General features: G+C 38.5%; 1 protein-coding gene across 1 annotated transcript in view; it reads left to right on the top strand.

Annotated features, from left to right (window-relative positions):
• The window catches only part of DNAH10 (dynein axonemal heavy chain 10), a gene marked incomplete at both ends in the record, with an annotated part of 49,736 nt that overhangs the window by 1,829 nt on the left and 28,094 nt on the right, over nt 1–19,813 (top strand). The window contains 26 exons of the mRNA XM_083874180.1: nt 280–437; nt 1,104–1,334; nt 1,912–2,102; nt 2,559–2,757; nt 3,906–3,974; nt 4,633–4,809; nt 5,943–6,112; nt 6,801–6,952; nt 7,936–8,143; nt 9,008–9,164; nt 10,293–10,769; nt 11,395–11,520; nt 11,600–11,702; nt 11,936–12,114; nt 12,698–12,909; nt 13,201–13,357; nt 13,799–14,032; nt 14,131–14,253; nt 15,031–15,264; nt 15,763–15,986; nt 16,476–16,745; nt 17,407–17,590; nt 17,854–17,988; nt 18,375–18,527; nt 19,086–19,274; nt 19,377–19,523. Coding sequence (XP_083730306.1) covers nt 280–437; nt 1,104–1,334; nt 1,912–2,102; nt 2,559–2,757; nt 3,906–3,974; nt 4,633–4,809; nt 5,943–6,112; nt 6,801–6,952; nt 7,936–8,143; nt 9,008–9,164; nt 10,293–10,769; nt 11,395–11,520; nt 11,600–11,702; nt 11,936–12,114; nt 12,698–12,909; nt 13,201–13,357; nt 13,799–14,032; nt 14,131–14,253; nt 15,031–15,264; nt 15,763–15,986; nt 16,476–16,745; nt 17,407–17,590; nt 17,854–17,988; nt 18,375–18,527; nt 19,086–19,274; nt 19,377–19,523 — 4,859 coding nt within the window. The remainder of the gene's footprint in view (nt 1–279; nt 438–1,103; nt 1,335–1,911; nt 2,103–2,558; nt 2,758–3,905; nt 3,975–4,632; nt 4,810–5,942; nt 6,113–6,800; nt 6,953–7,935; nt 8,144–9,007; nt 9,165–10,292; nt 10,770–11,394; nt 11,521–11,599; nt 11,703–11,935; nt 12,115–12,697; nt 12,910–13,200; nt 13,358–13,798; nt 14,033–14,130; nt 14,254–15,030; nt 15,265–15,762; nt 15,987–16,475; nt 16,746–17,406; nt 17,591–17,853; nt 17,989–18,374; nt 18,528–19,085; nt 19,275–19,376; nt 19,524–19,813) is intronic.

The following is a 19,813-nucleotide window of genomic DNA, read 5'->3' as shown; positions in this document are numbered from 1 at the left end:
GCCTCTCCCAGCACGATGGTGATTAAAACACATGGCAGCAGAACGAGGTTCACCTGAGAGTGGTTTTATGTAGAATAACAAATAGATTTGATTAAAGCTGCTCTTTGCTGATACCAGCTGTGCTTTTCCCACCCTGAAGCACAGCAGGCAACATGGAGAAGTGGATGAAATCAGTGATAAGTGTTTCAAAGAGTTTGGAGTAAGAGTAGGAGAGGGAGTGCCACGTTTCCAATGCTGCCAGAGCAAGACAGTTCATGCTGTGTGATTTTCTTCCAACAGAAGATCTTAAACTGGAGATGCCAACTATGAATCTAGATAGAGAAGTGGCTGTTCTTGCCACAGTTTCAGTAGTGGTTCAGTCTCTGAAAAGCTGTGCAACGACCTGGCAGAAATTAATATCCAGAGTTCTGGAGGAACAGCTGGAAAAGGTTCCACAGGTAATGTTGCCTGTTAACTCCAAGATGCTTTTATTCCTGGAGACTTTGCTTCATTTCCCCACAAGAACTGTGTTAATTTTTAATTCCTCTTCATGTTTGATTGTTGGAAAACTATTTACTATTTCTTGAAAAGTAGAAGAAAAGTAGTGAGGATCTGTGTGGCTCTGGGAAGTAGAATATAAATAAAATAGGAAGTAGTTCATTGCAGATCCTACCCACGCAGGATAACAGTGGAAAACTAAGGGACTTTTGTTATCTGCCCTCTTCTAAAGAGTCAAGAAATACTAAAAGCTGCACTGAGTAATTTTTTTTAATAGACAGCTATATTTTTTCTTTCTTTCCAACAAAGTGATCTCAAACAAAAGAAAAAAATCTGCAAACACATATATAACTGATACCACTAAACATGCTGAGGGATTTTATGTCTATAAAGTTACCTGTGCAAAAACCATAAGCTCAAGGATATATTCCCCATAAACAATTCCCTTCAGTTTGTGTATAACTCTTTATTTCAGGGATCTTCTGTCTGGCTTTTTGCATGGTTGAATCATATCTAGTTTCTCTCACTATAAAGTTTATTGAAAAAAAGGAACAAATATAATCCTGATTATAAATATTCACTCTTGCATAATGTTTTTTTTTAATCTGATTCCACATTACTCGTAGGGTAATGGTCCACTTGCAGAGATTGACCTCTGGCGTGAAAAAAATGCTATTTTAACTGCTCTTACTGAACAAATAAAGCTTCCAGAGGTGCAAAAAATCTTGGAAATACTACAGAAAGCTGAACCTAAGTTTACTGCAGATCTACAGATAGTCTTAAATGACCTCAAACAGCATCACATGGAAGCTCAAGATAGTGCAAAGTTTCTCTCAACTCTCGAACGCCATTTCAAGGTACCTGTCCTTGAGAAAACTTGAAGTTTGAACTGTACTTACCTGAGTTTGATTTCTCTGTTGATGTAATCACCTCTTGTTTATTTTTTCACTTTTTTTAGCAGCAATAAAGAGATACTCTAGATTAACATATTATATTTAATTTTAAAAAATAATTGCTTATTTTGTTTGAGTTTCAGTGGTGCTAATGTTTGAAAGCTTAAAGCTATGTCTAACCTTGGGAGTTTTTGTGGCATAGCTGAACTGAGGAAGATTTCTCCACTCCATTTTTTAGGTAGTTTCTACCACAAATTACAGCTGATATTTCAAAGTTTAAATTGTATTGAAGATCATCCAAACAAAGAGTTGAACCAAAATTTAAAATCAGGATGTAAAATCATTTGGAGCAAAAGGTGCAGATTTGCGCATCTTTAACCACGTGTGTTATTTAGGCACCAGGACCTCTCCTTGTCCAGGTTATTTATTTAATATCGATACAGACTTCCATAACCCAAGGCATCTCCAGAATAAATATTAACTTACTCAATATGAATCTATATGTTTTCACAACATCTTACCCGCAATCTGCCTTTGACAGAACTTATCAACTGGCACTGGGGTTGATGTGATGTCCCACACAATCCCTTCCCTGCTCAATGGCCTGAGGCTGGTGTGGATCATGTCACGGTGCTACAACAAGGACGAGCGCATGGTGCCCTTCCTGGAAAGGATTTCCTGGGAGATTTCTGCAAGAGCACGCAGAGTGGTGGATCTGCAGACACTCTTTAAGTAAGTGCTGGGTTTCTTTTTGACTGGGCTGTGTTTATTAAAAGCTTTGCTTGTCTTACACAAAGTGCAAGTAAATGATGCTTCCACCAAAGAGGCGTCCGCATTTTCCAACCATCTGAAATTGTATTAGAAAGTGAATTAAAAGTCAAATTATTTTGGAATTTTTGTAAGTTACTAAATCAGTCCTGAAGAAATAGGTTCTTGTCCTCTTTTGTATTGAAAAAACATAAACCAATAAAACAAATAGAGGTTAAAAAGTGGCATAAATAAAACCAAAATTACTCCTCAAATAATATCTCCTTTCAAAATCACATTGGAAATAATTTACAAGTTTTGCCTAGATCTTGTATAGTTAGAAGCTGCTAAACCAGGGTATGTTATTCCAGTTGAGCTACAGTTCTTTTATCTATAGTATTTTTATCTATAATATCTTAACTCTGTTGATTTGATTAATAGACAAGACATAGCTACTGCAAAAAAGAAAATAACAGAAGCCAAAAACACTCTTGAACAATGGAAAAAATGTTATTTTACTACTTGTATCCGAGTTGAAGAGTCAGGATGTAAGAGATACTGGAAATTTGACACGAAACGTTTATTTGAAAAAACGGATTATATGGTTTCCATCTGTCAGAATCTGTATGATATTTTTCAGGTAGGACTATAGACAATAAATAAAGAGATTTTGTAATCACTGTCTTCTTCTGTAGAGGAGATTCTTTTCTGCTGTAAGTGTGGACTTGTTAACAACTTTTAGTTTTGTATTTGAGACCTGAGCGGTGCCCTTGATTCCAGCATTTAATGCTGGAGGTGGAATAACTTTTCTCCAAGTACTATCTGGGGAAAGGTGCCACTGTGTACGTGGTGTGAACATAAGAGACTTGCAGCAACTGTTTCACACATTTGTGATTTTTGTGGGTTGCCACCTGAATGAGTTAGATAAAATTCCATTTAAGTATACTATAATAAAAAAAATTTGGCCATCTGTGAATCTGTGTATTAATTGCAGAGTAACATATGAATGGAGAGATGCTGTGTTTAGGCTAATTTAAGTCAGGGTAATTAGCAATATGGTCAATCAGTAAATTGTGTGTAAAGTGGAATGAAAAGGACTAATAACTGAGTATTATCTGTTATAACAACTGAAGTGCTGGGCCTGTAGATTGTTGCTGTGTTTTTTCAGTGTCTCGTATTAAAATGTTTGAAATTTAAATCACAACAGAAATGGATAATTCTCTGAGTGGTTGGTATTTTTTGAAGGAAAAAATTTAACAATAATGTGTTCAGTGGCAGAAAAAACATTAAAAACAAAGCTTTATGGAATGTTCTTTGAATGAATAGGTCGCTGAAGAGCTTCGCAATATATTTATTCCCGAACTGATAACTGTGACAGAAAATCCAAAGGCTGTTGAGGAACTGCAGAAAGAAGTAAATATAATAATTAGTCCTATGGAAGACCTGACCTTTGACCCTTTTATCGTGGAAACTGCCCGTGACTGGGCATTTGTTACAGAAGAATTTAGAGAAGATGTTACAGTAAGTACCATATACTGTGATTCCCAAAAAAGTAGTACAAATAAGCCTGATAACAATTACTAAAAAGTATTTTCATTTTGCCACCCTTTCTTGGTTTTGAAAGATGAATTTCTGAGTGACAGGGTTTCTTTTTTTTTTTTTTTTTTTTTTTTTTTTTTTTTTTAGGATTTTGAAGAAAAGATGATAAGATTTATTGATGAATCTTTTACAACCCTTCGATCAGCAGAAACTGCTTTTGACTTGCTGGTTAAATACAAACACCTCCAGATTCCTGAAACTATTAAAGAGAAATTAATGAAAAAGTTTCGTAATGTTTTGGAGCAATATCGTAAAGAGGTATTTTATTTAGGGATTTCTTATCCAGTACACGAAATTCTTTACCTAATGAAAATCATAAATCTGTATATGTGTGTGTGGTGTCATTTCCTATCTAAAAGACTGAAAAGTTCTGTAAATAAACATGATAATTACTCTCATTTTTGGGGACCCAGTTGGAGAAATAGTCTGGTTAATTTGCTGTAATGTTTGTGCACGTCTGTATATGTGATACACTGTGTGGGAGCAGGAAGGTTCTCTGAATGCAACAAGGCTTGTGGCTATTCCTGCACCTTGTAAACAGCAGCTCAACCCTCCTGAGAGAGCGTATCTTTTATACTTTACAGATTTCTTGTCATGGCCAAGTTCATTATATGATCAGAAGGTGTCACAGATTGACTTTGGAAGGCTAGAACGTAGAATACTGTATGTTGGAAGTGTTTTCATATCAGCTTTTTTCTTGATATTTCAAAGAACATTGAACTTAACGATAAAATGTAATCTTACAGGAAATGCAGCCATAATGACAGCTCCACAAAATAGAGAAATGAAGACAAAGTAATTATTTTTATCCTGCTGCTGGGATTAGCTTCAGAACTTGTGCTGTGTATCAGACAGTGACCACGGACAAGCACAGGGAAAACAATTCTTTATAATACAATATTTTATTCTCTTCTAGGTCGAAATTGTTAAGCAGATCTTTGCTCAGAACCTCAAGGATCCACCTCGGTACAAGAACCACCCTCCAGTGGCTGGAGCAATATCCTGGTCCCGATCCCTTTCCCAGCGGCTCCAACACACCATTACTCGATTCCAAGAAGAAGAGGAGTTGCTCGCCTCTGCACGTGGAAAGGAAGTAAGTTGGGTCTTTTGGTACTTGATGAAGGAAGAAACACTTTTGTTATACATTTCTAAAGATGTGAGAGTGCTCTAATGTGAGGGGAAGTCTAAAGTCTTTGCACACAGCAAACCATGTTAAATATGAAAATTGTATTGAAACCTTCCCAGTGTTCCCAGTGATGGAATCAATTACATGATTCAAGAGCCCAAATTCTTCAGTGTCTGCATTAGTTACAGGGTGTTGCTTGTTCATTTATCTAATAAAAACCAGAAACCATATTGAGAGACCTTATCAGGACAGGTTAGTTGAACATTTCTCACAGTCTTCAAAATGAGTTATACAGAGTTGTCCTTTCTAGGTGGAACAAATGTATCTCCAAGTGGTCAAGAAAATGGAAGAGTATGAACATGAAAAATATTGTCAGTGGAGAGAGAGGACAGAATATATTCTTCCATTGTTACTGAAAGATACTCTACTGACTGTTGTCACTGATGGGGCTGCAACAAATGTTCATCCAGAGACTTCTGAGCAGGTGAAATGCAGGAAGATTGTGTACCAGGCTTCTCTGGGGAAAAACTGAAACCTACCTGATGGTCAGAGAAAATTTTCTGAGAGTAATATTTTAAACACAGAGTTAGTTCTGAGCCCAGAATTGTTTGTGGTCCTTTATAAGACATAGTTCCTGAATCACCTGGCAAATGATTGAATGTTATTTCTCTGTGTGTTCTTCTGTGCAGTAGTTCCTGTTAATTTTTATGTTTTGGTACAACATTTTTGGGACATTGCTGAAGTACTTGGGACTGAAGTTAGGTAGAGACAGGTTTCCAGCAGAAATCTTGAAGAATCCTGTTCCTACTGAACTTTTTTGTCTGACTTTGAGTTTCCACTGGGATTTCTGTTGTAGCTGGTTGCAGCAGTGTGTAAAGAGGTGATATGGTTCGTTCCTGTAATCAACAACTGAAAGGGTGGTCCTGTGTAATTTCTGAATGAAGAATGCTGAAGCTACTATCACATTTTAAAGGCATTTCCACAAGCTCTGAATGTCCGTCATTTTACCTTCTGCCTTATCAAATGTCTCCAAAAGCTCACCTTTACCTTGTAATGCAAGTTTGTTCCTCTCCTTTCTGCTGCTCTTTCTTGTGCTGTAGACCTCTGCAACAGAGGAGCCTGTCACCACCAAGAAAAGTGTCTGCTTCACTCTGAATTTTCCTCCTGAAATCCTAGAGATTATCACTGAAACAAAGTACATGGAGCAACTAGGGCTTCCAGTCCCAGAAATGGCGAGATATATGGCATCACAGGAGGACAAATACCTTAGGTAAGGCTATAACAGAATATCTGCTCACATACAAGCTCATGGCTGCATTTCAAGTGATTTCACTCCAAACTGGAACAGGCCCTGAGTCATCACATTTTGGAAATATGAGAGCCTTTAGTGATTCTTTTTTTTAAGGGTACAATTTCTAATGGCCATGTTTCACTGATCAGCTTTTCTCTGGCACTTCTTGAATCCTTTATGCTGTAGGACTGTTATACAAATTAACAACTTGTCTAAATCTGAGAGGAAAATAATTTGCAATTAATTGTTACTGCCATTTAGATTTCAGCTTATTTCAACTCAGTATTGCATTCTTTCTGTACAGCCTTGAGTAAATCAGTTGTGTCCAAATTATCACAGACATTTAGCACACAAATGTGCCAGTAAGTCCCTAAATGGATTTTAAAGTTCACCTGTTCAGTTCACTAATGTGCTTCAAGCTGGGGCTGCCCCCATAACTTTCTGAGCTGGGGCAGGAGAGGTTTGTCCAACTACTGTTGGAACTTTTCTTTTGTTTTCAATGGGGAAATAAATTACATTTATAATCAATACACATTCACTGTTTAGTTCTGCAAATTTTGCTTTATATGGAAGTCTGAGTGGAATCATGGAAGTTCTCTGCTCTTTGGTGGAGTTTGGAGCTGTTTTTCAAGAAAACCATCATTGTTGTGTTTCTTCCATTCCTTAGGTACACAAGTAAATTGAAAGCCATGCTGGATCGCTATCACAAATTAATGGAGATGATGAATGAAGCAGAAACCAAACTTCTTGATCAGTATGTGCAAGAACTTTTGAAAATATTGAAATCAGGGCACAAAAGGGTCACGTGGAAGGCTGTAGGTAATGGTGATACTGTTTTAAAATGGCCTTAGATGTTTATTTTCATTTAAAAAAATCTCCTCAGTTCTGCAGTCTCTTTTTTTATGATGGCAGGACATATGATCCATCCTCTTGCCACAGGGGCAGAATAGCAGGTTAGACAAACTCTTTTCCAGGAGATATTTCTTGTGTTTTTATTATATTTAAAACACTGGAGATGGTTAGAAACCCTTAGCTAAAAGCTGTAAAGGGAGCAAGATGAAGGATTAGCTGAGAAAACTTCTAATCTATGATTTTGCAGAAACTTGGGTCATTCTTAGAGATAAAACATGTCTGGTTTTGGCAATTTTGACGCATTCATGAAATACTCGTTAAAAGAGAAAAAAACCCAAATGGTTATGATTTATTTCCAGGTATTGGTGAATTTATTCTCCAATGTACACAAACCATTGGGAAGTTAGAGTTACTTGTCCATCAGATTCATTATATTTCTGAAGGCATAAACAGCAAACTTCAGTCCATAGAATCAACAAATCTCTTTAAGTTTCCACATTCAGAAAATAGTGATGAGCATCCTGGTAAGTCTTTATATTTTCATTTCCAAGCTCTGTGGTGTTTTATTTTTCTCTGTCTGCTACTTTGTGGTTTTAATTGCTAAGATCAACCCTTTTGATTGTTACCAAAACTAGATATAGTAGTAATTCAGGGTGTAACTGAGGATGGAACTGGTTTCCTCAGATGGGAATGGCAGTGAGCTGGTTGTCTGCCAGATCTCTCTGTCACTTCAGTGGGAGATGGATCAAAGCTATTAAATAATTGAATCAAATCAAAATCCATATTTCAGAGGGCTGAAATATTAATAAACTAAGCATTACTAAATGAAGTTTTTTTGTCATTATATAAGATCAGTTTCATGTTCACAAATAAAACCCAGGTAATTATTCCAGTGTATAAAACTGTTAGATCTTTTGCAGTTAATAATGCTATTTTTGTGTCTGTTGCAGGAGCAAAAGAATTTTTTGACCATATTAAGTGTGAACAAGCAAAAGAAGTGGAACAACTGGTTAGAAAGTATTCTGCAATTCCACAACTGCTAAGAGAAGTGGAAAGACGAGTTGCCAGTACAAACAGTGGCAAATCTCCAAAATTAGCTTCCTATTATGCATATTGGGAAAATAGGATTTGCCAGGCGTTGACACAGTTAATTGTGAAGTAAGTCAGTTGTTTGCTTTAATGGGTTTCCAGTCATCTTCAGGTTCTCCTGGATCTGTTGATGAGTGTGTGTCCTGACATTCTGTTTGAACCCATCACTGACTTAGAGTTTGTAGAAGATTTGTACTTCTACTGATTTTTTTTTTCCTGTGAAGAATGGAGACCTGATAACAAGGTACAGAGGAAACCCAGATTCTGAGAAAAAGTATATTGGCATGTTGTTGGCAGAAGAGAGAAATAAGACAGGTTTTCTGCAACGTGTGTAGTTGCATTTCCCTGGTTCATCTCTAAAATCAAGGTTTTGTTCTCTTAAAGAACAATGATTTTGAGAACTCAGTGTCTGGGTGCCCTATACTGCATGGGACATGAATCCAAAAATAAAGGTTTTGTTCTGCTGTGGCTGAGGCCAATGCTAGAACAAGATATTATGAAGGTTCCTCTTACAATCAAGGTATTACTGCAGTACAGCATTGCAGCTCTATTGTAATGTCTGTCTGAGCTTCCCAACCATCTCTTCTTCCCATGATCCTTGTTCTGTAATCTGATCCATGCTCAGATGACTTTGCTGTGATTTCTTGTCTGGGCTCTTGCAGTGAAGTTGGCCACAGTCTCAGGATCCTTTTGCACCAGAATATCTCCATTCATTCCTTCCAGCAGCTTCTTTTACCAAGTCAGGCTTTTGCATTAAATTATTCAGTGAGACAGTTTTTCTCCCAGACACATCAGTGTTTGTAGCTGGAATCAGTGATAAGTCAGGTTACAGATCTAAGAATACACTTGAAAATTTCAGCCTCTCTTGGGCATTTTCCCGGGGGCAGCACCTGATTGTTTCTATCTTTGACGCTATTTTTTTTCTTTTCTCAGGAATTTACAGGCTTTTAATGCAGCTATTGTTGCAAATGAGCCACTGTTACAAATAGAAGTGGTTTTATCTGTTTCTGAGATAACCCTGCAACCAAATGCCAGTGAGATGGAAAAAATGATTCTGCAATCTATCCAAGACTGTGTTGAGGTCACTAAGGTGATTTTTGATAAAGATTTCTTTTTGTTTCCAGAGTTTGCTTGTGATTATGATGAACTAATTTTATGCTTGGCTAAGCGTAAATGTCAAAGGGGAGATTAGTTTTGCTTTATCTTGAAATCAAAATATCCATTGTTCTAATTTTACAGACTGTCCTAATTTTACAAACTGATAGTCAAGGGGAAAAAAATCCATACAATTTTTACTCAGGTAAAATTGTTGATTACTTTTACTTTTTAGCAATTTTGCCAGTGTAAGGACATGATTTGGTTCTATAAATCAGCATACATCAGAAGGAAGTACTTTTCAGATTGCCCTGCAATCTGCTTTCTGATGTATGAATAAGGTGGTGGAATAAGGAACATGAGTGGCCTCCTCTACATTACATTAGAAGCAGCAGAAAAAACACTTCAGAAAATGTTGGAGAAAGGCATCTAGGACAGCAAATACCTAGATGAAGTATGTCAACTTACTGACAATGATGTAGCATTATTTTCCTGCATAAATAGTTTCACACTGAACTGCTTTCCTGAAAAGAAGCAAAATAATGTGACAAAGTTCCTGCCCTCTGCTGATGGACAAATGATTCCAGTTGTCACCTGAAATGAATAAATTTAGTTTAAGTGTGTTTCTTTTTGCTGTGCTCCACTGCTGCATTCAGACTGTTTGAGCCAATACCTTTTCCTCTCTGTCAGGTTTTATTGTTGCTCAGCAGAGATTTTAGCAGCAGACTGAGTAATGCATGGAGAAGTTTTGTTAGGATGAAATTAGATCTTCTCAAGTTGATGGGAAAGTGTGATCTCTTTTATGCTGTCAGAAAAACAAATGATATGAGAATTAATTTATACTACTTCCTACATTGTGTACTAAATAATGGTGAATTCCTTCTCTGAAAGGGAAGAAAGCTTTGGAACAGGCTTTGCAGGGAAATGGTGGAATCACCATTTCTGGAGGATGTATAGATGTGGCACATGGGGTCATGTACAATTTAGTGGGTGACTTGACAGTTCTGAACTGCTTGGACTCAATGATCTTAGAGAGCTTTTCACCCTGAATGATTCTATGAATGATTTAACTAAAATGAGTCAACAAGGTAACTGTTTTCTGACCCTGTCTTTAACACTCCAGCATTTCATACGATGGATGCACGGTACGTGTATTGAATGCCCTCCTCAGCACATCAGGGCGGATGAAGTTGTCACCTTCAGCTTTTACAGTGACATCTCCCAGAGCCCTCTGATAATTGAACAGGCTGTTCTCATCACTCAGAATGTCCACAAACTCCTGGCTTCTCTCAGCAAGTGTTTGGACCAATGGAAGAGATATGACCAGCTGTGGAAAACAGACAAAGACACAGTGCTGGAGCGTTTAGCTGCACAAAAGCCTCCCTGTGTTATCTTTGATGAGCAGTTGCAGTTCTATATGAAGACAGCTCAGGAAGTGACTCAACAGCCATTGATTATTGATGAACAATTTATCAGGCTTCAGCTGGCTCCTTTAGCCTCTGCAGTGCAGGAGAATGCTAAAAGCTGGGTGATGTCACTTGGGAAGTTGCTTAATGAGTTAGCAAGAGAGGAGCTCTTCAGCCTTCGAGATGAGATTCAGGTAGGTGTTTTCAGTTTGGTTTTTTGTTATCTTTATCACATAGGCTAAAAATGAATCTGGCATGTTATTTGCTTGTGTTCTGTGTTTGACTCATTATTGTAATTCTGACAATTGCTTTGTCAGTGTTGATTCTGGAAATGATCTTTACTTTTTACAGAAACTATCAGTGAATGTGAATAGACCTCCTGAAACCCTGGATGATCTCAGAGTTGTCCTGACTGCCTTTGGGGTGCTCAAAAGCATATCCATGGATGTGGAACTGAGATACTTGGACATTGCAGAGAGATACAGAACTCTTGCAATGTACAATATTCCAGTAAGTGCACGTCTGATCAAACCTTTCAGATCTCAGCTAAGGGCACAAATGCCTCGTGTGAATGAAGAAATGTTTTCCTTTTAAGACGTGTTACAGAATTAGTGTTGTTGAGGTTTGAAGGGATTCCCTTCTCAAACCAGTATGTCCACTTTAAAATGGACATGTGGCATATCTTTAAATCTGATTAAGGTTGCTTCAGTACTGGTTTTGTGTTTTCCAAATTTATAACGTGATCACATATTCCTCACTTTGTTATGAAACTGTGTGTCACTTACATCTTGTAAAGCATTGTTACTTGTTTTGTTTTAGGTCCCTAAAGAAGAGCAAGCCAAGTGTGACAATCTTAAGGATGCGTGGGAGACTCTCTTGATGGAAGCAGCAGAAGTCACTCGCCAGCTAGATTGTAAAGGAGGTGTAAAAGAAGCCTTCACAAAGGTAATATTTGTAATTAGTATCAAAAACAATTAGAAATGGAAACTTTTTAATGGAATTATTTAAACACTGCTCTTTTTAGGTGACACAGCAACAAGTGGAGGATTATAGTAATGAGACAGCAGATTTTTTCCAGAAGCTCTTGACTGAGGGGCCTGGTGTTGTTGGGGATGATCTTGATAGAGGTAAATGGATTAATGTGTGTGAAGTGATGTTTTGAAAATATTAGTCTTCAGAAAATTCAAATTTTATGTTAAACAAGAAAATGATGCTTTCCTTATTAACATACACACTCATAAGCTGGGAATGTGAACATTTTTAGTACTGGAACATCTACAGACCATCTGCAAATTCTGTCTTATTTATTTCCCATGAACCCTGTGATGATTTATCTGGAAAAATTCCTCTCCTTTCCCAGGACTAGAACTCATGGCTTTGTTTGAAAAAGAATTAGAGAGACTGGAAAAAAGACGTCAGGAACTGGGCAGTGCTGAGAAACTTTTGGGCTTGCCAGCGTCAGTGTACCCGGAATTAAAAAAAGCACAGGAAGAAGCAAAAGCTCTGAAGCAGGTCTTTGATATTTATGCACAACTAAAAGTGAGTGTCACACTGAGTCTGCAGGGACACATGTGTTCATGCACAGACACACAGCAAAGGTGGGGGGCAGAGGAAGAGGCTGCATTGTCCCCTGGTTACTGTCAGCTCTCAGGCCTTGACATGCAATGAGCTATGCCCTGTGAAATGATTTTAACAATATTAGTGCAGCACTGTCAGTGTCTCCATGATGGACCAAACAAATCCACTCATCAGATGGGAACAGACTTCTCCCAAGCTCTAGTAACTGTTGGATGGCATTTTACTGCACATGGTTCCTGATCAGTTCAGTGAAACTACTTTTGGATATAGGATGTGTACAGGTGACAGTGGGTATCTTAGGGTTTAACTATTTTTAAAGAAGTTTTATTTTTCCAAAATTTAAATGCCCTGTAAAGTATGCTCCTGTTCTCCATATTCCTTTTTTACTATTTTTTATACAACTGACTGTGTTTGGCTATGAGCCTGTCTTGGACGTGGACTTGTCTCTCCCTATGTTTGTAAAATGTTAATACAGTTGCATTTTGGGGGTTAAAACTAAAAGGAATATGATTTTTTTTTCCCTTCTTAATGTCCTTGTTTTCAGGCATCTAAAGAGGAATGGTCTCGGACACTCTGGATAAACCTCAATGTCAGGGTTCTTCAGGACGGAACCGAAGGATTACAGAAAGTCCTTCGGAAACTGCCCAGGAAAGTGCGTGGACAGCCAGTAGCTGTCCAACTGGATAAAAAACTGAAGGCATTTCTAAACTCCATTCCTCTGTTGCTTGATTTGAAAAATAAAGCTTTGAGAGAAAGGTTTGTTTTGATTTATTTACATCACTATATGTAGAAGTATTTGATGTTAGAACTTTCATTTTTGCATTAATGGGGTCATGCCATGTCCTGGAGCTTGGAACTTTATTTCTGGCTAATGAGCTTGTGTAATAGCATGAAAGGTGCTGCCATGACTGGGATACTTTATGTATTCAAACTAGTTGTTCTTGTTTAAGCAGCAGAATGCTAAATGTGAGTTCATTATTATATGTTATAGTTGTTTTTGTTTTTTACTGTATCATGGTATTAAACTGATGTGTCAATTTAAAACAGGCACTGGGAAGACCTTATGGAGAAAACAGGAACAAAGTTTGAAATGAAAACAGAAACATTCACGTTGGAAAATATGTTTGCCATGGAACTTCACAAACACAAGGAGGTTATTAGTGAAATAGTTGGAACTGCTGTTAAAGAACTTGCCATTGAGAAGGTAATGTATTGAATTATAGAATCATAGTAAAACTATGAAGACAAGGATGACAATAATCAGTCTTATTTAAGAATTTTGAATTGGCACGGCTGCAAGTTTGGCCACCTTCAGGGAGGTGCCATGAGCTACATGAACTAAGATCTATAGCTCTGTTAATGAGCTCTTATTGGTACAGGATCCTTGCAGAATTGAGTTTGACAGCAGCACGTTGGATTTCTGTGATTACAGTAAGAAAGTTTGTTCTATGAAAATGAATCTCAAGAAGGATCGAAGGATCCATTCTCTTGCTATTGTGCTTTGAAATACACCCTTATTTATAAACCAGAGTTAGAAAATCTATGCAAAAATTTTGCTGGATTAGCTGCTTCATTTTTTTTCCTAAGTTTATAGTTCTCCAGTTTTTGAAGACTGAAATATGCATCTTTTTATGTTCACATGCAGGGAATTAAGGAAATAATAGAAACGTGGGAAAATATGAAATTCCCTGTGGAAGAATACACCAAAGGCACTGAGGCACGAGGCTATATTCTGGGATCTGTAGAGGAAATTTTAGAGATTCTCGATGACAACAATGTCAATCTTCAGAGTTTTTTGGGCAGCCGATTCGTGGGTCCTTTTCTTTCATCTGCTCAAAAATGGGAAAAAATTCTGTCGTTGATCAGTGAAGTAAGCGAGGTAGGAGAGTTCTGGACTAAATAATTAATGTTTATTATTTATAATCCAAATTTTCCATTGTACTTCTGTTTCCTCTTACGATAACATTTGATTCTTAGATGTGGGTATCAGTTCAAAGAAAATGGATGTACCTGGAGAGCATTTTTGTTGGTGGAGATATCAGATCACAGCTTCCGGAGGAAGTCAAAGTGTTTGACCGTGTAGACAAGATGTTTAGACAGGCAAGTAACTGGCTTGTGATCACCATAATTATTCAGTGCATTTTGCTTCCAGTTCCACAGTTACTTATAGTCTTCTGTGACATGTGTAATACTGAGAATGATGTGCTATAGTTTATTGAATGTGAGATTGGGGAACCCAGGAATTTTGTGTTTTACTTTACATCTGTCATAACCAGAAGAATTCTCTTGATTTAGCTAAGATGGGCAGAGGTGAGATCCTTGGCTGGCAGCACGGGGTAGGCAGAATCTCCTTTTCCTTTCATTGTTTACAACTTTATACTTTTACCTTGACAAGAAGAAGCTTAGATGTGTTCCTATTGATTGAGGACCTATGTACATGCTAAAAAGGCTTTTCTGCTTCATGCCACTGTTCCCATACTGAACACGTTTTCCTGGTATGAATATGGCTTATTTTTCTGTTTCCCATGTGTAAAACTTAGAGAGTACTGTGATTTTGAAATATGATTGATCACTTCTTGAAGTACCATTGTGTACAGGAGCAAAGTCTGGTATGTGCTTAAGCTGAGGTGACTGGGGGTACAGGCTTGTCTGGCTTACACTTGCTTTTCCAACTGTATCTCCAAAACTACCTTCATGTTTTCATACAGCTCTGCAGCACCACAAAACCATTTCAAAACCATTTAAAAACCTTTGATTCACTTCCATAAGGACCTGTACTGCTTGTGCTGTTTGCATGCTTTGTCATTAACTAAATATAACTTAATATAACCTATTGCTGTTCAACATTTTCTAAACCTCTCTTTTCTCCTTGTGTAGATAATGGATGAAACTGTAAAAGACCCAACAATAAAAACATGCTGTGAAGCCCCAAATCGTCTGTCAGACTTCCAGCATATTAACAGTGTGCTGGAGAAATGCCAGAAAAGCTTGAATGATTATTTGGATTCCAAGCGAAACGCTTTCCCGAGATTTTTCTTTATATCTGATGATGAGTTGCTCAGTATCCTTGGCAGCAGCAGTGCACTCTGTGTCCAGGAGCACATGATAAAGGTACAATGTCTGGCTTTCCACAGTGCTTTGTGCTTTTAGGTGCTTTAAAAAGCTTAACAGTCTGTACTGTGCATGCTCAGAAGGATGCATGAATAGTTTTTGCATGTAAAGAGAATCCTGGCAGCATCTTGAAGAAACTTCTGAATAACCTAAGCAAATCTGATGCACAGTCTCTGCTGCCTCTCACACTAGTTGGTAGCAGTTATGGTAGAGGAACATTCAAGATACACCAGAATGATTTATCATTAAAGAACTTTCCTCATAGATTGTGGCTCCTCCTAGCTCTTATTTTCTAGGAAAAAAAAAATCAGTGCCATTTGGGCCTGATTATTTGCTTGATATTCTGCAGTTCTGCTGCTGGGCTATCTATCACCATTTGTATTTGATTACTTAGGAATCAGATGCATTTCTCTGGAGGAGAGCCAAGGCTGCATACACTTCCATCCTGGAGGCTTTGTTTCTAAAATGCCGGTGAATTTCCTTGTGGGTGCATTTCAGATGTTTGATAATGTAGCCTCACTGAGGTTCAAGGACGGTGACGATGATGAGAAGATTGCCACAGCCATGATCTCAGCCGAGGGGGAGGTGATGGAGTTCCGGAAGGATGTCCCTGCTGTGGGCAGAGTGGAGAACTGGATGACAGTAGTGCTGGAGGAAATGAGACGGACCAACAAACGCCTCACCAAGGAAGCCATTTTTCGATATTGTGAAGACAGAAGCAGGTGAAACAATCAGTGTCAAGGATAACACAAATAACCTGATATATGTTAGTGATATAGAAAATTTAAGGCATACTTTTACAATTCCTACACAATTTACTCTGTATTTCTCTATGTGGAAGGATATGAATACATTCCCATATACTATTTTAACCAACCATGAAGAATGCATAATCTCTCATATCTATTTTCCTAAATCTTGAGTTTTATTTTTGGTGTTGTGTGTTCAGTGGTTTTTTTCTCACAATGAATACCAGTTGGCAATTTTATACCTGGAACAAGCAGTTTTTCCATCAGAATATTTCCTAGGCTTTTGAAATCCCATACAATACTTTTAGGAATTCTGTATATCTCTGAAAATTTTGGCTTGTCTTGTAGCTGTTGCAGGAACAGGAGGAAATTCCTTTTTGTTGTTGTGCTTTTTTTTCCTTTCCTGATCAGTTACTTCAAATAAACAGTAACTCAGCCTCCCTCGCTATGTGTTTTCCGTAGAGTTGATTGGATGTTGCTCTTCCAAGGCATGATGGTGCTTGCTGCTAATCAAGTGTGGTGGACTTGGGAGGTAGAGGATGTCTTTCGGAAAGTGAAAATGGGAGAGAAGCAGGCAATGAAATTTTACGCTAAAAAAATGCACAGGCAAATCGATGACCTGGTTACCCGCATTACAATGCCCTTGAGCAAAAATGACAGGAAAAAATACAACACCGTTCTCATCATCGACGTGCACGCCAGAGACATCATCGACGTATTTGTCAGAGACAGGTAAACTGACAGGTAAACACAGCTCCTGAGCTGTGGTCCTTCTGAGCTTGTCTCTCCAGCTAGCTCTGCTCCTCAGATACCATATAAACGAGTTATTCCTTTGGGTCCAGATTTCAGACAGAGACGTGACCTTGCTTGGAACAAGGAGCGGACTCACACTGGGTGGTAAAGAAGGTGTTTATTCAGGGCAAAGGCCCAGGGTGTCAGAGCGTGAGAGTGTGAGTCTTTTTGGCTCTTACCTCCACTTAAGTACAGGGGTGTTAGTGATGGAAATGAGGGGGTGATTTAGGTACAGGGGGGATTGATATTGCCATTTTGGGGCAAAAGGGGTGTGGAGATACATGAAACCTTGGCTGAGCATCTGGCATAGCCAGGGTACTTAATACCGGAGTGTGCCAATAGGTAAGATACATTAGGGGATACAATACACTGGGACAGGCTATTGAGGTGGTATACAGTGGAGAGAGTCAGGCCTATTGAGGAATTTAACAACAGAGATTAAGGAAAGGGGAGTGGAGGTGGACAAACTGTTACAGGAACTTAATAACAAAAATCAGACAGAATTTTAGAAAACCCAAAATGCACATTGCAACACTGAGCAAGCACCAAATCTAGAAGCTGCACTGCCATCCTTTTGTCTCACCTGAGCTCTGTCGTGCAGCATCCTGCAGGCTCAGGAGTTTGAGTGGGAGAGCCAGCTGAGGTTCTACTGGGAGCGTGAGCCGGACGAGCTGATGGTGCGGCAATGCACCGGCGCCTTCTGCTACGGCTACGAGTACATGGGGCTCAACGGGCGCCTCGTCATCACCCCGCTCACCGACCGCATCTACCTCACCCTCACACAGGTGCCACCCTCAAGGGCATTGCACTAGCTAGTTGTTACACTTTGACAAGTCACATCCTTGTTTTGTTGCCTCTTCCTGCTGCCTCCCAATGTCTGAATTCAGTTGTGATATCCTTCTCACTTCATTTCCTCAAAGATAACGTAGAAGGCATTTGCAGATAAAGTTTTAAGTTTTTTGTACCCAAGGGTTAATTTCTGGGTTTGTTAGCAACCTAACATAAATCTAATCCAGGCTTTGCTTTGCTGTTTGGTTTGTCATCAAAGGCTCTATCGATGTTTTTGGGAGGAGCACCAGCAGGGCCAGCAGGTACAGGGAAGACAGAAACAACCAAGGATCTGGCCAAAGCACTGGGCTTGCTGTGCGTAGTGACAAACTGTGGAGAAGGCATGGACTTCAAAGTAAGAGCTAAAGATCTTTGTTTTCTGAAAAAATGTCAATTTCTGTTCTTTATCAGTGCCCGGGATAAGGACATACTCTGAACTTCCACATAAGTATCTCCCTTAGAATATCATGCTGCTTGATAATAAAAATTAGTAAAAAATGTTGGATTTTGAATAAATTCCTGAAGGAATTTCATGCCCTTTCAAGCAGGAGAGCAATGACTGCATGATATGTGTTTATGATAGGCAATCTGCACTTGGCAAGTAATTTTTGCAAGACCTTATGACTGATAAACATCCAGAGGTTTATCCACCATTAAGAATTTCAGTGCGTTCCAAAATTTTTTGATGCTGAATGTTTTATGTAGTCACTGCTGAGAAGTTTTTCTTGTTGTTCCTTTTAGGCAATGGGTAAAATTTTCTCAGGCCTTGCCCAGTGTGGGGCATGGGGATGCTTTGATGAATTCAATCGCATTGATGCTTCTGTGCTTTCAGTCATTTCTTCCCAGATTCAGACGATCCGAAACGCTTTGATGAACGGGTGGAAAAGATTTCAGGTAAACATTAAAAAGGAAGAGTAATTGTGAAGGCTGATCTTGGTTTTCTGCCCAAGATACAGGATTAGACCCCATCATTAGATCAAAGGGCTGCTGCTACTGTAATTCAGTTTGTGCTGAACATTTTAAACTCCTGAGTATGTACTTTTGGTTTGAAAGATGTTAAATCCTTGCTGATTGCCTAATCCTTTGCTAGGTTCTTCCTTTGTGAAGTGAGATAAAAGTGGTCTTAATAGGATAATAGCAAGTTAATGGGGTAATTGTCTAGTAGTAATGAGGAACAGCAGTAATTTAACTTGATGGGGATTGTGAAGCTTTGTTTACTGATGCTTATTGGAATTCAAGAACCTCAGACAGAAAAAGTCTGAAGCTTGTGAAATATCTTAAAGAAGGTACATTAATCCCACTGTTTGTATCAGGATGACAGTCTAAAGCTGAATATTTTAGCGCTTTGTCCTATTTGAGTGCCTCAGTATTACTGGTTTTCTCTTTGAGCAAATAGTATTTTTTTTTTAGTTCCTAATTCACATTGTTCTAATGTTTTTTTTATGTCTTTAGTTTGAAGGACAGGAAATTGCCCTTGACAGCCGTATTGGCATTTTCATTACAATGAATCCTGGTTATGCTGGCCGGACTGAGCTCCCTGAGTCTGTGAAAGCTCTCTTCAGGCCTGTGGTTGTTATTGTACCAGATCTTCAGCAGATCTGTGAAATAATGCTGTTTTCTGAAGGGTTCCTGACAGCAAAGGTAAGAAAATTCTGTTGTTACCCATATCCATGTACCCACCCATGTTTGTATGGCCAGTAGCAGTGTCCACATTTGTGATCATTTAAATTAAATCTCAAACAGGTCCTGGCCAAAAAGATGACAGTGCTGTACAAGCTGGCGAGGGAGCAGCTTTCTAAACAACATCACTATGATTTTGGACTGCGGGCCCTTAAGTCAGTGTTGGTAATGGCTGGAGAATTGAAAAGAGGATCAGCAGACCTCAGTGAGGTAGATTTGCTGCTTAGTTACCCTGGGCATATAATCTTTCTCATTAGAAAAAGAACATGCTTCCCTATCTGATGTAGTTTGTTTGGTTTGGAAATAGGAACACTGGTGTTGTTTGTCTTATTATTTCACTTAATTCTTACTAAGTTTCATTGTGCTCTCTGCCATTGTAAGTCCAGTCAAAGTAGGAAAATCTATGGAAAATGAGATATTTTGCTTGTTAAGTCCAGGATGCAAATAGCCAGATGAATATCTCTGGATGACTAGCAAAAACTGGTTTTTGAATAGTGAGT

Source organism: Zosterops lateralis (assembly GCF_965231275.1).
Source record: "Zosterops lateralis genome assembly, chromosome: 17".
NCBI lineage: Eukaryota > Metazoa > Chordata > Aves > Passeriformes > Zosteropidae > Zosterops > Zosterops lateralis.
The sequence above is the reverse complement of the archived record's forward strand: the minus strand, read 5'-3'. Positions and strand labels throughout refer to the sequence as shown.